Source organism: Theobroma cacao, chromosome 2 (assembly GCF_053813885.1).
Source record: "Theobroma cacao isolate CCN51 chromosome 2, ASM5381388v1, whole genome shotgun sequence".
NCBI lineage: Eukaryota > Viridiplantae > Streptophyta > Magnoliopsida > Malvales > Malvaceae > Theobroma > Theobroma cacao.
In genome coordinates this window covers 12172579-12189057 of record NC_142640.1, presented here as the reverse complement: position 1 = coordinate 12189057, position 16479 = coordinate 12172579, and the positions used below count along the sequence as shown (strand labels likewise).

Sequence of the window (16479 nt, the reverse complement as noted above, 5' to 3'; positions counted from 1 at the left end):
ATCATATATGGAATTGTTGAACATTAATCGTTACAACTTTAATATCCTAACCAATGACTCGTTAGCAATCTACGATGAAGCCAGACCGATCGATGCTTTAGGACCTGTCGTCGTTTTCGCATACTGCAATTACATATATAACTATGTTATTCAATAATCATGTATGGAATTGTTGAACATGAACAGTTATAACTTTAATATCCTTACCGTCGGCTCGTTAGCTGTCTACGGTGGAGCCGAACCGATCGGTGCTTGAGGACCTGTTGTCACTTCTGTAAACTGCAATTACATATATAACTGTGTTATTCAATAATCATGTATGGAATTGTTGAACATTAACCGTTACAACTTTAATACCTTACCGTCGGCTCGTTAGCTGTCTGCGATTGAGTTGGACCGATCGGTGCTTGAGGACTTGTCGTTGCTTCCGTAAACTACAATTATAGAAATTACTGTGTTACTCGATAAACATATGTGGGAATGTAGAACACAAACCGTTAGAATCGATCTTACTGACGAGTCATTTTCACTTTGCGTCTAAGGAAGACTGGTGGGTGGTTCTGGAGCTGTCGGTCCATGGTCCAACTGCAAACACATAAATGTTATTCGATAATTACAAATGGAATTGGAGAACACAAAACCATTACAATTGTCCTTTTCGGTTGTTCACTATCTTGACCATGGTCGTCCATTTCATCCATCAACTCATCAACTAAAGCAACGGCGGTGCGCATCCGTTTTGTGCCACCAGAGGCTCTTTTCTTCTTCAAGCTTCTCCTTTTTTGCCTCGCACCTAAGCCCCAATCTGACCAATCCTCCATGTGCCCTATTGGCACGTACTAGTGGCCCTCAGATAACGAGACATCAAGGTCCATAAAATACTCCTGGAGGGCTTCATCCACTGTGGGTTCTAACGTCTCTAGTGCCCACAACTGCAAATAAACAAATAAAATGTTGTCATTATCAAATAAGGAAAATTATTTTACAAATATAACGTAAAAATTAACAATTGTTCACTCACTTGGTCAAATGACTCTAACTTCTGAATTGCCTTGTAGAAGACTTTTGGCTTCTGATTGTAATCCCATATGCACATTCGTGGGTGGACGTTGTCCTTCGAACAAAAGGGGACAATAATTTTTCGGAGGGTCGAAATTGCCTCCATTGCACAAAACTTCATGCCAAATGTAACCATTATCAGATCGTCAATCATAAGCGACTGCACCCATAAATTTTTTGTTCGAAAGGAAACTGAAAAATGTTACGTTATAGTACTTGTATCACCCATGAGAATCCGTAAATGTTGTAGTGTAACCGAGTTTCCTTTGTCACGCTCAAGTCAGGAACTTCGAACCCATTCAAAAGGTAGTCCAAGGTCAGCTTCCAAACATAGTGCCCCTATGGGAAGATATTCCAAGAGTCGATGTCCTCTACCAATGATAGCAACCAAGGCATCACCCGTCTACGGTAGTCTTGACCAAATAAAATGTTATTCACGATCAAGACAAGTTCCATCTTGGTAGCATCTCCTGATCATTGAAAGTTGCCCCTGCAAAAGGTATCAAGCAAAGCCTGCAGTCGAACGCTGTCCTGTCCGTTTCAGTATCTTACATGAATTCCCTCTGCAATAACCTCGTACGGTCTTCTGAACACATCGAGCATTGGACTAAACTTCAGCCCAGTGATGAGGCAGAACTCCTGCCTTGATAGCCGCGCCTTGCTTTTGCTAATGGCAAGCCATAACTCGTGGTCCATTGACTGGTTCTTAGTGATCTGACGAATCATGATGCTGTGCAAGAGACCGACGTAAAAGTACCCCTGTGGATAGACGTCCAGGAGCATTCCAAAGTAGGTGCGCTTAACTGGATCGTACTCCCCCTTCTGTTGGAGAGTTTTTGTGATGTAATGTAGCTACGACCACTTACAATGGGTCTTAATTGCGACGTTGAACGCCCACTTCTCCCTCGGCATGATCAGCAAACTGTCAATATCTTCATATTGTTTGCGCTGGATCTGCAAAACATGGCACACATGCACCGGTGAGTTAAGCAGTCATGTGCAACAAGGTTGTGACATGCCATGCATTGCAATCAAAATATTGTGACACGCCATGCATAACAAGTTAAACGTTATGACACGCCATGTATATCAAGTAAAATGCTGTCACACACCATGCATAACAAGTAAAATTCTGTGACACGACATGCATATCAAGTAAAATGCTGTCACATGCCATTCATATCAAGTAGAATGCTGTCACACGCTATGCATATCAAGTAAAATGCTGTCACACGCCAATAACTAACTATAATAATAATGACGTCACACGATAAACACCCAAAACCCCTAAAACCACTATGGCTTAACCACAACAACCATCAAACCAGCAAGAAAACACAATCCAAACATTTACAAAATAAAACAAAAAATCTGAACATATCAAACAAACTCAGGAAAAAACCAAAAAATTAACGAACACAAGAATGTTGTGAATTTGAGACTCACTGACCTTTTCATTCATGGCCGACATTTTTTTGTTGGTGCTGTGGTTTCGTTCCGCTTGCAAAGAGCTTTCTCGAACACTCTGGCACCGGCGGGAATAAGAAATGAATCACACAAACGTTACGAATTCTGAATAATAACTGTTTAAAATGAAAAATGGCCTTCTAATATTCTTATTTATTCTGAAAAAGGGGAATTAATTCAGTGAAAGTCCAAACGATTACCATGTTAATTGCCTGCTTTGTTTTTCCTCTCTCTATTTCAAACCATGACGTGTCAGTTGCTCAAGCACTACCGTGTCACACACTCTAAACATGACCATGGCGTGTCACCAACTCTGAACTCTAGCGTGTCACATATTCCCTCCATGGCGTCTCACCAACTTTGAACGCTGGCGTGTCACAGATTTCCTCCATGGCGTGCCACCAACTCTTAACTCTGGTGTATCACAGATTCAATCAATGGCGTCTCACCAACTCTAAACGCTGGCGTGTCACAAATTCCCTCCATATTGTGTCACCAACTCTTAATCTGGTGTGTCACAAATTCCCTCAATGGCTTCTCACCAACTCTGAACGCTGTTGTGTCACAGATTCCCATCATGGCGTGTCACCAACTCTTAACTTTGGCGTCTCACAAATTCTTTCCATGGCGTCTCACCAACTTTGAGCAGTGCTGTGTCACACATTCCCAACATGACGTTTCACAAACTCTAAACTCTGTCCTGCGACAGCTATCTAACATATGGCCTGCTATAGCAAGACTATTTTCTGCTTTGGATTCACATCTTTCTCCTTTCAATTCACCACCCTATCAAGGATTTTTGGTTTCACATCATTAGCCAAGCTTTCCATTCATGACGACCGGTTCCTCGTTCGATTTAATATCTCTCTTCTCCTATTATCTGAATGCTATATCCTAAATCTCTGAAAACCCATCTCATGCAACATTATTTTGTTTTGCACAACCTTTGGAAAAAAAATTTGGATATTTTGCACAACCAATCTTTGTATATTTATTTTTTTTATCTCATTTTTCACATGTTTGAGAGTGCACGTTAACGAAGACGGCTCATTAAGGATATTTTTATCTCAAAATCTTTTTTGGTGGTTAAAAATAGTTAAAAGTATCGCGACGATTATTTACAAAAACATGTTATTTATAAGGGCTAAAAAAAAATTTCCTATATTACTCACGTTGATATGTTAAAATATTTAATAAGTATTTTTATTTTTTTTAGTTTTATTATTTGACTTTAAAGTAAATCCATTTCTTTTGGACAAACTTAGAACATAGCAGTCTGTAAAAGTAATCAAATGTTAAATAATAATAAAAAAACACTAATTTTTGTCTGTGTGGCTCATTTCATTCTACTTTTCTCTTCATTCTCAAATTCTTTCTTTAAAACAAAAAAAAAATCAATAAATAACTCAATTTTCAGCAACCAAACTGACGATTAATGATGATCAGAACCGGGATGCAGTCGTTGGATGATCAATGGGAAGCCAATGCGACGACAATGGTAAGTTGAAGATGAACCCAGAAACCGTCGATGCACTTAAGCGTATCAATGGACCCATTGGCGTTGTCTCTGTTTGTGGCCGTGCTCGAAAAGGTGAAAGCTTTATTCTGAACCAGGTAAGATATCTCAAATTTGTTTTCTTTCCTTTTTTTCCTCTCCCTTTGTTTTTCGTTCTTCTCTTTTGGGAATCAAACGTTAAATGCGGGCTTTTCGGCATTAAGGGTTGAACATTTTGGTGGCTTTTATGTATTCTTAAATCTTTTTGGCTAGTTTATCAGCAATGGCAAAGTTAAAAAATAATGCTTGAAATTCACATAATGTATGATAACAATTGAGATGGTGCTATATCAGTATAATTACACTAGTTTTCATACAGGTTTCACAATAATATACTAATAGAAAGATATTGGCTAACAAGGCTGCATCTAAATTTGAATGCATTGTAGCTTCTTGGTAAGAGCAATGGATTCCGAGTTGCATCAACTCATGGGGCGTGTACCAAAGGGCTTTGGAATTGGTGTGCCCCACTGAAGAGAACAGCACTCGATGGGTCTGAAAATGGTTTTCTGCTAATAGATACTGAAGGGATTGATGCTTATGATCCAACAGTTAGGCCTTCTTTCTTTTTTCCTTAATGAACTTAGTCCTGTCACAATTGTGTCAATGATGACCTGCAACTTTCTCTTTTGTTCTTCCATGGACAATATCGTGCTTATTTTAGGGAAGAGCATGTAGTCAAGATATAAGAGTTTTGAAGACTCTTTCATGCTTCAATTGCCTGGGATTATTAAAAGATTTACCTAGATAATTTACGCCGACTGCTAAATATATAGTTCAAGTGAAGGTTTGATAGACTTCCAATGCATGCTTTTGCATTAGATGTGCTTCTTGTAGATCTGACCTCCAGGTCTCTAACTAAAGCAACAGGTTTATTCCATGGACAACAAAGTTGTAAAGATACCACTACTGGTCATATTTAGTGTAGAGGTTTCATCAGCCTAAATCAGTGGTGGCTGAAACTATACTAAACTAGTTATACCGCACTAAGTTTACCCAACTATGAAGATAAGACTCTACCAGTTTTACCTATTTTGCTCATTCTGAGTGTGTCCCACATCAATGACCTCAAATGAACTTAGTATAGATTCAAAATGCAGGCCTGATGTTGCTTAATCTACTCTGGAAATGGTTGCAAAAGAGTTGATGAGATATCAGCAATGATATGAAACAAATCAAGTTTACATGTTACAACAAGTTTCTTCTCTATATTTTCTTCATTGACTCTGCATATTAAAACTTTTGTTATCTGTTTGTTTTTCTTCAAAATTTTCCTTTCTCTATCTCTGCTTCCAAAACTTTTCTGATTGTTTTTTTCTGATAGGAAACATACAGTACCCAGATTTTCTCCTTAGCAGTCCTTATTGAGCATGTTTATCTACAATCAGGTGAGTACAGATTATTTTGGGGTGTCATGCATGTGTTCAACCAAACTATTGCTAGCAGGGTGTTAATTTTATATATCTAATACATGGACCATAATGAACATAATACCATCTATGCCCAGTTCAAGATTTTCTGTTTATTTTGGCCATCTTCATGTACAAATGGGTGGTATTTATGAGCTTCACTTGATCACCTTTCTCTTGTCACTGAAATGACCAAACAGCCGACAATGAACATATTATTGATGAAACTATACTAAAGTAGTTAAGTTTAGCCAACTATGAATGTAAGGCTCCACTTCGTAACCGGAAAATAACTTGCTGAACGGATATCTTTTCTGTGTAAAGCATTTTATTGGAAAATCTAATATTTTTTGTTATTTAGATTAAATGCCGAAAATAAAAATATTTTCTATTGTTTGGATCATCCTGTACAAAATATTTTCGACATGACACCATAAAAGTATCAACATTCACAAGACATTCAAAACATTTCTTTCAACATTAAAAATATTATATATAAATAATATTTAACCCTTTTTATTTATTTATTTCTCATCATATTGTTATACTGGTTATTTTGTTAAGTGAATAAATCATAAATTGGAAATCAAAAAGAAAAGAGAGATTTTCGTGTGTGAAAATTTTATTTCCTATTTTATATAAATATTTTTCTTTGATTGACCTTAATTGTTTTTGTATTTATTAAAGATTGTAGTATCTTAGTAAAAATAATTATAGGTGATATGAGCCCTATGAAATAGTTGAATAAAAAATAGTCAGTGATGTTTTCCTGGGCAAAAGAATAATGAATAAAGAGATGAAAATAAGGAAAATAGTTGAATTGTTGAAAATTGCTTTGTTGAGAAATAGTTGAATAAAACGATGATGCTTTGTGGGGTTGATCCCATAAACCTCGGGATAGATCCCACAAGGAGGGGAGGGCAATGATGCTTTGTGAGATCAGTCCCAATGTTTATGGGATCGATCCTAGAGGGAGGGGAAGGTGGCAGGGAAAGGAATCTAGGGTTAGTGGGATTTTTTCCTTTGCTTGAAAATATTTTACCACCTGTAAATATTTTCACATTACCAAACAAGGGAAAATGAAGAAAAAATTTTCTGAAAAATGTTTTCATCCTTACCAAATGTAGCCTAAGACTACCAGTTTTACCTATTTTGCTTACTCTGAGTGTGTGTCACATCAATGACCTCAAATGAACTTAGTATGGATTCAAAATGCAGGCCTGATGTTGCTATATCTACTCTGATAATGGTTGCAAAAGAATTGATGAGATATTAGCAATGATATGAAACAACTCAATTTTACATGCTACAATAAGTCTCTTCAGTATATTTTCTTCATTAACTTTGCACATTAAAACTTTTATTATCTATTTTTTTTTTCAAAAATTTCCATTTTTATCTCTGCTTCCCAAACTTTTCTGATAGGAAATATACAACACCCAGATTTTCTCCTTGGCAGTCCTTATTGAGCATGTTTATCTACAATCACGTGAGTACAGATTATTCAGGGGCATCATTCATGTGTTCACCCAAACCACTGCTCGCAGGGTGGTGTTTTTAAATATCTAGGACATGAACCATAATGTACATAATACCATCTATGCCCAGTTCAAGATGTTCTGTTTATTTTGACTGTCTTCATGTACAGATGGGTGGTATTGATGAAGCTTCACTTGATCACGTCTCTTGTCACTGAAATGGCCAAGCAGATTCAGACTAGAGCCGCACGTGGAAAGGACATCTGAGCTTGGACATTTTCCCCCATCCTTGTCTGACTTCTGAGGGTAATTGTCATTGGCATTATTCTACACTGTGTGCAATTCTTGAGAGTGATTTAATGCTCTGTTCTTATAGTTTCGTTGTACAGGTGAGCCAATAGCTAATAAACCTGCATCTGTGGCCTTTCTACTTGTTACAGCTTTTTCACTTGTCACTTTTAGAACTTCTGCTTGGACTTGAAAGAGGATAATGCAAATGTAACACCGTAACACCTAGTGTTTATCTAGAGAAAGCCTTGAGGCCAGTGCTACGTAGAAGGAGAAGATGAAACTGCCAAAAACCAGGTATATCTTACCCTTAAACTCATTATACGAAGATTTTATTTTATTTTGCCTCAACAGGACCATTCTTGCTGGTATAGCAAAATCTTTTTGGATGCTCTTAGAGATGGTGCAGTACCAACAATATTATCCTTGTGGCAGGTTGGCGACATTGCCTGGACTTTCCATGTCTCTATTTCTTTTCCATCTATGGTACTCTTAGTGATAACTTAGTGTCGACTTTCCCTACAGCTGAGAACTTTTAAGAATGCTGAAATGCTTTTGTAGTGAAATATTATTTACCAGGAAAACAAAAAAGTTACACTGAAATTTTTGGGTTAGATTTCATTAGATTTTATCTGTTTGATATAACTCTCAGCTCAACAGACATAAACCTGCAAAAGGCCTGTGATTTGGACTAGTATCCTGCTAAGAGATGATGAAGGAAGCCATGAATAATCATAGACTGCTCCATGTGTTTCCACTCTTAACAAGGAAGGACAAATGATTTTGACTAATTGTAGTGCATAAAAGTACCAAATCCTTATCAGCGGTCAAGTAGCATTACTGGTGTGCAAGTTTTGGGCCTCTGGGACAAGGAGCTAGTTTAGGAAAGTTGTGTTCAAGCATACAGTAGAAAGAATTCAGTGGGAATCATTTAGGAGCATCCAACTAGAAGGCATTAAACTATTGGGTTCTCTTTTGTTTCATCCATTTCCTGAAAGTCTGAAACAAACAGTTTACATTTTATATTTACTTGAAAATATATTGTAAATATGCATGGATGGCTAGGCAACAAAAGTGGGTTTTGAAGTGAAGTTGGTGATATTGAAGCAACTTAAGTTGTGATCATTGGGTGCAAGCAAATATAATCTTTCTTAGTTTCTGAAAAGTTAATGATTAATCTTGTGATTCTTGCACCCTTAACCTTTAGTAGCTGCTTTTCTTTTGGGTTTCCATCTGCTGACTGTTCATGTGATCAAGCCTGCACCATTTAAGTTGAGAAAACTGGTTTTAATCACTTGTACTTTTCATTCTTTGCAGAGTGTAAAAGAATTAGAGTGTCAAAGGGTATATGATATAGCTTAAGAAGTTTATTTGTCTGCTTTTGACTGCACAAAGCCTGCTGAAGAGGTAGGTGTCTTTTGGGGTGTTTAACAAGGTGCATTTTCAATGGCCAAAAGAAAAAAAAGGGTCCAATTCATATTATGATCATCTGCCATTCTTATTTATTAAATTTAGTCTGGTAATTTTAGGTTCCTTAAGATAAGCACATGATGAGGCAATTTGGAAATCATTTGTTGCATTTAATGTTAGTGCTGTTGGTGCTAGTTTGACAAGACAGAAATATGAAAGGCTTCATAATATCTTCACAAAGGCATTTGAGGTTATCAGTTAACCAACTGAAGAAATTTTTAGCATCTCTAAGAGTACAAATGAGGTTGTTTGCATTTTTGCAATTTTTTCTTTAATTGGATGTTGGACATCATGGCAATTCTCTACCTTTGCTATTGCATTTCATGTAATATGTTACTTTGATACTATTACTTAAATTGAGCAATGGATGCGGGACTACAGAAGAAATGCATTTATGGAGGCTGATTTAAGATGCTTGAATGCTATACAAAGCATGGAAAAGAAATTGATAGCAGACTGCCAGGTCACAAACATTTTTATTTTGTCATCAGGATAAAATATTTTAAATATCTGTGTTCTTTTATTCTTCTAAAAATCTGGTTTCTTTCATTTTCCTTTAATTTTTTATATTGATTGTTGCTTCACCAAAAGTTGATGATGATGCTCATGTTTAGGCTTTGTAATACTCATGAACCAAAATTTTGGTGTAATTTTGTCTATAGGTCGTAAGGTATAGGAGTGATCAACTAGGCATCATTTCATGTCCTACATACTGGAATCTTACACCCATTCACCCCTGTAAAATGAATTTCCAGCTCTTACTACTTGTCTTTCTCTGTGGTTTAAGCTCCATAACCATTCAATACCATTTTGCTCATGGCAACTAACCGTACCTCAATGCTTTTGGAGTTGATAGTGACAAATGAATAGAGATCTTGTTGCTTCTGACGCCTACTTAACAATGTAATATTCTCTGGATAGAGCCAGCATTCTTGTTCAGCCTATTGTGAAAACATTTTCCTACTATTATTTTTCATATAAATAGGATAAGAACTTTCATGTGATCTGATGATCGAGGCATTCTTTATCAATAAATCACTTTGTTTCTCTCTAGATGAATATGTATCTTCATCATCAATCACTACTTCTGTGTCTGTGTCAAATTTTTGCTGCAGAGGTTGTTGGTTGTCTGCTATCTGAATATGAAGCATCTGTTCATGGTCCAACAAACGGCAGATGTTATCCTGCTTCTTGAAAAAGAGGTTTGTTCAAATTTGCCATATCTTTATTAGCTTACATCAAATGTAAAAATCTGGCCTGTTACCCTATTGAGGCAGTTGGACTGCCATACACAGGATAGACAAACTTGATGGGATAAGATGGTTTATTAGGGTAGTATATCATTTAAACCCATATTTTCTCTGACTATGTTATTGAACCCCATATCATCCATCTCTATTATGTATTATTTAGCCATTTAGATGTCACATGGACTAGCAAAATACTAGGCACTTGCAAATGCATAAAACATGAGCCGTCATCATTCTCTTTAAGAGAATCAATTAACCTTCTTTGGTCAAACAAGTTAAAAAGTATGAATGTTATATATTTTTTTATGTATATTAAATTATAAAGTTTTTAAAGGCTAAATTATGGGCCAAGCTGTATAATAAATAAAACTTACTTAATATAGTTTGTGAAGGGTGTAATACAGTAATAGAGGCCAAGCTATTCTACTGAATGAAACCACCGCTAAAAATGCCTGTTATAATTTATAACTGATGCCTGTGTCTGTTGAAACCCAGTTTGCAGGATGCCTTACTCAACCAAACCAAGAAGCAAATAGATCATGTTTTATCAGAGAAGAAAACCCTTTTGCTGAATTGCCGTTCAATTGAAGACAAAATGGAATTGCCTGACAAGCATTTGGAGGCATGTGAGAAGTTAAAAGGTGAACATCAAAAGCATTATGAGGATGCTATTGATGACATGACGAAGCTTTCTGATCCTAAAAGAACCGTATAACTAATTTAAAGAGCAAGTGTAGCTTGTTGGAGGAGAGGTCTTCTTGTTTATTTCAAACTATGGAGTCTCTGAGGCAGGAATCCTTGGAATGGAAAAGAAAACATGAAGGGCTATTGACTAAGAGAAATGCAGATAATGACAATGTCAATGCAGAAATTGCTGTTGTCAGGTATAGGAGTGAAGCAGCTGAAGCAAAAAATGCTGCTGCTCATGAAAAAAATTAAATCTGCTCAGATGGAAGCAAATGAATGGTAAGACAAGTATGATGTTGCTGTTATGGGGATGCCAAAGCTGCCCTGCAGAAAGCAGCTACAGTTGGTGAAAGCTTAAATGCCTTTATAATAGAATTCTCCAGCAGTTTGGAAGCAATGGTGGTGCATCTCTGTCTCTCTCTTGCATGCACATGCATGCAGGAATTCAATATGCAAACACACTGTTGAATGCATACTTATTCAATCGTTGTGGTTTACATTTTAATGTACACCACTCACCATGGTTTCTGAGGACAGGAAGAAGAAATCAAGAATAAAGTTGCAAAGCTTGTGTCTGCTGAGCAATGTTTAACCAATTTGAGTTTGGAGTTGAAGGTGACCTTTCTTTCCGTTTTTTCATTCTTCATTTTGCATTTTAAGGACCACATGTCTTGTGGTTCTTGGTGCTGTTAACCGTACAAGGGCTGCTGAATCCAGGATAGAGAGCTGTGATAACAAATCATCAGATTTGAATCTTAAAATCAGATTGTTGAGTGAAATGCATGAATTGTTGAAGAGAGAAGCCCATATACTGGTCCAAATGAGAAGCAAACTGTTGCAGCAGAACCTCTCTGAGACAAAACGGTTTCAGGAAGTATATAAAAGGTGTGAAGTTGCAAAACAGGTAGTTAGGATATTGCGGGTAGAAATATTAGCTTGTCAAAATGAAAGGAAAGAAGATATCATATGTAAGGTAAGGTTGCTTTACTAGAAGCCAGGAACCAAGAGAGCGAAGAGAAGGTACAGACATTATTGAACATAAAGAATATGCCTAGAGTAAGCTCAATGAGTGCAAGTGCTTTAGAATCCGAGTTTTACAGCTCGGGCAGAGGCAAACATGGTAGGTAAAGCTTCTTCGATGGATACGCAGATGTGAAGTGAATGCCTAGAAATATAGTCATTAATTTAGTACTACTATTTAATTCTAGGAGGAATGAACAGATGCAATAAAAAGCAAATATATTTGAGCTGCTATAATTGATACTATTTTCTAAGCTCAAAATAAATTAATAACTCTAATCATATTAAATGATTGGGATCATGAGTTGATTAATGACATTTCGACCAAGCTCAAATTAACGCATAATCTCAAATTAAGTGACCTAAATTCAAGCTGTGTGGTTGGTAGATTGCATTAATGGCTAAAGGTGTTACAGCCTCACCCCTACACTGACATTGAAGTTTCAACTCCAGCAGCTTACTTGAACTTTCAAGGCAAGGAACTTCCTCCTTTTTCTTTTTCCTTTTCTAAACTAACTTTCAAGACAAGTAACTTGCTTACTTCAGATGTCTAAACACTAACAAATAGTTACTTGCTAAGTATAATAACAAAAATGAAAGTTGTATGATTCAGAATTACAGTTGTATCTTTTATTTGTTTATTTATTTAAAATAAATTTAAATATTAACAAACAGTATTCTACATGTTGCAACATTTTTATATTTAATTTCTAATTTTTGTAGCACTTTAAGGATAACTTTACTTTGATGATAGCATTTTTTACAGAAGCTTGAACTAGATCCAGCAGGTCCCAAAAAACATACAAAGAACTCTGATCCAGACATTTTTTTTCTTCCTCTTTTTTTTTGTTTTTTTGGCCTTATTAACAAGAAGAGGGTGTTTTGCGCTACAACAATTAGACCTCAACTTTTAACCAGTTGAGAAATTAGACTTAAATGATTTCCCTCTCTTAATTAATAGGACTACTCTATATATATATATATATATATATATATATATATATATATGTATGTATAAAGTGGGATAGATAAAATATAAGATAAACAATAATATACAGCATATATAGAGCACGTGCATATGGATGGAGTAATTAGTTTAAAGTACAATTTGAACAGTAAAATATATACTCTTATTTGAAGATTGTCGTTACATTTGAAAGGAGAAAGTGTTGAATAAAAGAAGCTACTTGCAGTAAGAATCACCCTTTGTACAGTTTCCAAAGTTAACTTGTCCAAGATTAAAGTTGGATGAACCATGTGACACATTTACACCCTGCTGCTTACACTGTACAAAGCATCCCTTCAAAGGAGGAAGGAAAAGAAAATTAACCATGCTGAAGAATGTTTCTTCTGCTCTTCCGCTAGCTACACAACATTCCTTATTCTTCCCCGCCTTTTTTGGCTTCCCTAAAAGCCATAAGTAAATAATTAATTTATTGCTTATTTCACCAGTGCTTATTTTTGATGTTGCCTCCACAGTCCGTTTACTAAGTACACTATCTCCTTTCCTCCCGTGGATCCTTGTAACTTTCTCAAGGAATGAAAGACCCATCATGTACTGCAAAATGGGGAAGTAGCTGGCTAGGGTTGCCTCTGGTTTGGCCACCTTGATCAAAGGAAATGAAAGAAGGATTATACAACTCAACAAGCCCATTATTCTTAAGGTGATGAGGACCCTCGTGTCCACTCTGCACCTTTAATTTTGAGGGCAGGGAGTCCTTTACCGAGCCACATTGTCTAGGCTGTGTTTGGTAGAAAACTTTTGAAACTACTAGCTCACCATCTTTCTCTTCTTCATTGTTGCCAAGGTGGTACTGGTGCATCACCCAATTCGTTTTCTCGGGTTTCCTTTGCTTCCCGTAGTTGGTGTAAAGCACCAGTATCTTTTTGTAACCCTTAACTTTTCCACTAATAAAAACTGGCCTGGTCTTGCCTGTCTTGTGCCACCGGGTCTCGCCGCCTTCCGTGTCAGTGTGAACCTTTCTTCTTTTTCTAGTTCCCGTAGTGTATGCCTTGGAGGGTCGGTGAAAGAAGTGGCGAACTAGGCCATCTTTGCTAACTCCTATACACAATGAAAATGGATTATAAAAATGACAAACCATTCACTTCTAATCAGAACAGTTTATTTGTTAACGTGAAGGGCACCATGTTGGTGTCATATTATTGACAAATGTAAGTTGGAGTGTTTTTCTTCATTTCTAATGTTGAAGGCTACTAGGGTTAGTTGGAAGGTTTCTTCATGTCTATTTTACGGGAAAATGAAACGCACTAAGGTTAGCTGGCAGGTTTCTTCGAACAAGGAGATTGGTTAACCATTCAACCAAATGAAATGAGCATGTTTCCGATCCAGCTCTTCTTAATAAATTAAAGACTTAGAAAAATTGTGTATACTTGTTTATCTTTCTATTTTGCTCCTAATGATGAAAACACCAGATTCTGATATATATGGTTTCTTTAGGACTGGACTCACTTCCCAAATTAATAAAATGAAAAGGCTCCATCATAATATCAAAGCCAAATTTGACCATTTCTAATATGAAGCATTGGATTAACTTTCTTCAAAATTGCTATGCATGTGCTTGCCTCACCCTCTCCTTAATAATATATACTAGTTGCCAAAAATGCAAAACCTTATAATGACATTTATCGACTTTGCCTTCTTTGTTTGTTCAAGTTGGATTCGCAAGTGTATATATATAGATCTGGGAGTAGAATCCTTAGAAAAATAAAATTAAATTATCACCTGGTAACTTCTCTGGATGAGTATAGCAAATTCCGTTCTCTCCTTCAATAGTAGGGATAAATTCATCTATTAGAGGATGAAGTTTACGAGCATCAGACCGCACCTTCCCTTCCAAATGTTCAAGAAGCTCTTGATCTGTTGGATCAAACTTCACTCCAGCAGGCAACCCAGGCAAATCATGAATTCCCGCCTATAATATAACATTTTTAATATGTGGGTGTAACAAATACAAGTAAACCACGTTGAGCAATCATGATCAAAACCATAACATATAAAAGAAAATGAGAATGCAATCAAGATAAACAAACGACCTGCTCTCGGCATTTGATCTGATGACCACATGAGGGACAGGTTCTAACTAGGCAATCTTTGTGCCTTTCAGCAATAACAGTTTTATGAGAAGATGGAGGAGAGCTTCTCTCAATCGTTTGCACATCGCTGCAGTCATTGCACCAAGTCATTTTCTTTGGCTTCCTCTTATTCCCATCCCACACTGGGATCTTTTCCTTTCTTGTTTCCTCCCCTGCTACTCCCCAAAATAAACAAAACTATGAGAGGGAGGAGATCACAGAGAGAGAGAGAGAGTTAAAAAGGGAAGAAAAAAAAAAAAGAAGGAAGAAAAGTTAGCTTGTTGTCTCCTCTAAAGCTTTGGTGCTCTGAAGGCTGTTTATCTTGAGGGTTGGGAAGGGAATTAAATTCTCCTTCACTTTTTAGTACAATTCTTTTGCATTAATCTGGTTCTCCTAATTGTCCTTGCTCACGGCAAAGAGAGCTACCCAAAAAAAATCTAAAGAGACTAATAAAATTCTCTTTTTACAAGTATAGTAGTGAGTTCTATTGAAAGCCAAAAAAGGATTGCTTGGATCTTAAGTTTGGTTTTAGCTTATGTATCAGCATGGAAACTTGTATGGCAATAAATGTAGTTTTTATGTCTCTTTTGTTTTTCACCTCTGTCTGAAAGGCTGCTTTGGTTTGTTAACATGGCTAGCTAAAATTTAAGAGAATGAATAATATTCAAAGGTACTAAGGATTGAGTGGAGATAGGGCAATCTGATTTATTGGGAGCTATTTCACCACCAGAGAGAGAGAGAGAAAGAGAAACATTTCTGGTCCAATGTCACCCTGGAGTATTCATAAAGCTAAAATTTGCATACTAATATATACTTGAATATATATAATATTATATAGAATGAAAAAAAAAAAAGAAAGAAAAGGACAAATATCAATAGCCACCCATAATTCTATTTCTTCACGTAGACTTCTCATGTAAAGCAAGAAACCACTCTCTCCTCTCTCCCCCCAAATGTCCACGTGGCAAAGTCAGAGTGTGCCATCTTTGACCCCAAAAGGAGATAAAGGTTTAAATTCCAGATAGAAATCATGATATACATACAATTCAAAGAAACCTTATTTCTTTTATGGAATACATCTTCTCAATTTGGTAATGGAAAAATAATTAGCTGTCACCCTTACTTAAGATTAGGAAATTAAATTGCAGCCAACCTCTCTCAGCTCTCAAAGGTTGCTTGCTTCCTCCAAAGTAGGAATATCTGAAACTTTAAAACTCTTTTTCACCTTGAAATTAAATGAATTACTCCTCGTCAGTCTTCGCCATAATTAAACAAAAAGAAAAGAAACTTCCGTGCAATGTGAAGTGTGTGATGATTACAAACGAGGAATATAGAATTTAATCACAGTCCGTACTCTTCACCAAAACGTGGATCATGACATGAAACCCGTAGAGAATATCAGTAGGACCCAAGGCCAATGTTTTTAATTTTTCCCCTCACAGTTTTTTTTTTCTTTCCTTCTTAATAAACGATGATCATCTTACATTCAAAAGAAAGATACTATGTTCCTTTAGATCTGTTTCATTCACAACCACCAGCTTACAAGGGCAGATGTCATGAGCCAATCTTATACCAGATTATGATAGGATAGAGTTGTCTATGAGATTGAGTCTTTTGTGCTTGTAAGGGAAATGTCCATCTTTCAAATAATGTAATGACTCGTTGTGACACCTCCACAAATACTTATTAAGTCTTTAAGAGAA

The 16479-nt window shown here is 36.4% G+C and overlaps 1 protein-coding gene and 1 pseudogene across 3 annotated transcripts; one reads left to right on the top strand and one right to left on the bottom strand.

Moving 5' to 3' along the window:
* Window positions 1-3867: 3867 nt before the first annotated feature.
* On the top strand, window positions 3868-12152 carry LOC18608780 (uncharacterized; annotated as a pseudogene). The gene is made up of 7 exons (XR_016024615.1): window positions 3868-4140; window positions 4471-4632; window positions 5406-5469; window positions 7139-7232; window positions 7345-7357; window positions 9842-9928; window positions 10472-12152. The product of XR_016024615.1 is annotated as an uncharacterized LOC18608780 (transcript).
* Window positions 12153-12790: 638 nt separating this feature from the next.
* NAC073 (NAC domain containing protein 73) lies at window positions 12791-15370 on the bottom strand. Of its 2 annotated transcripts, XM_088804064.1 has the most exons (4): window positions 15055-15370; window positions 14738-14949; window positions 14427-14616; window positions 12791-13745 (listed from the first exon to the last, which is right to left on the bottom strand). In XM_088804064.1, exons 2-4 carry the CDS (start codon window positions 14885-14887, stop codon window positions 13216-13218), a joined length of 870 nt encoding a protein of 289 aa, XP_088660190.1. In that variant the 5' UTR covers window positions 14888-14949; window positions 15055-15370; the 3' UTR covers window positions 12791-13215. The 2 variants fall into 2 exon arrangements, with proteins under 2 accessions (XP_088660190.1, XP_017970130.2); XM_018114641.2 differs by having other exon boundaries at window positions 14738-15369.
* Window positions 15371-16479: the final 1109 nt, after the last annotated feature.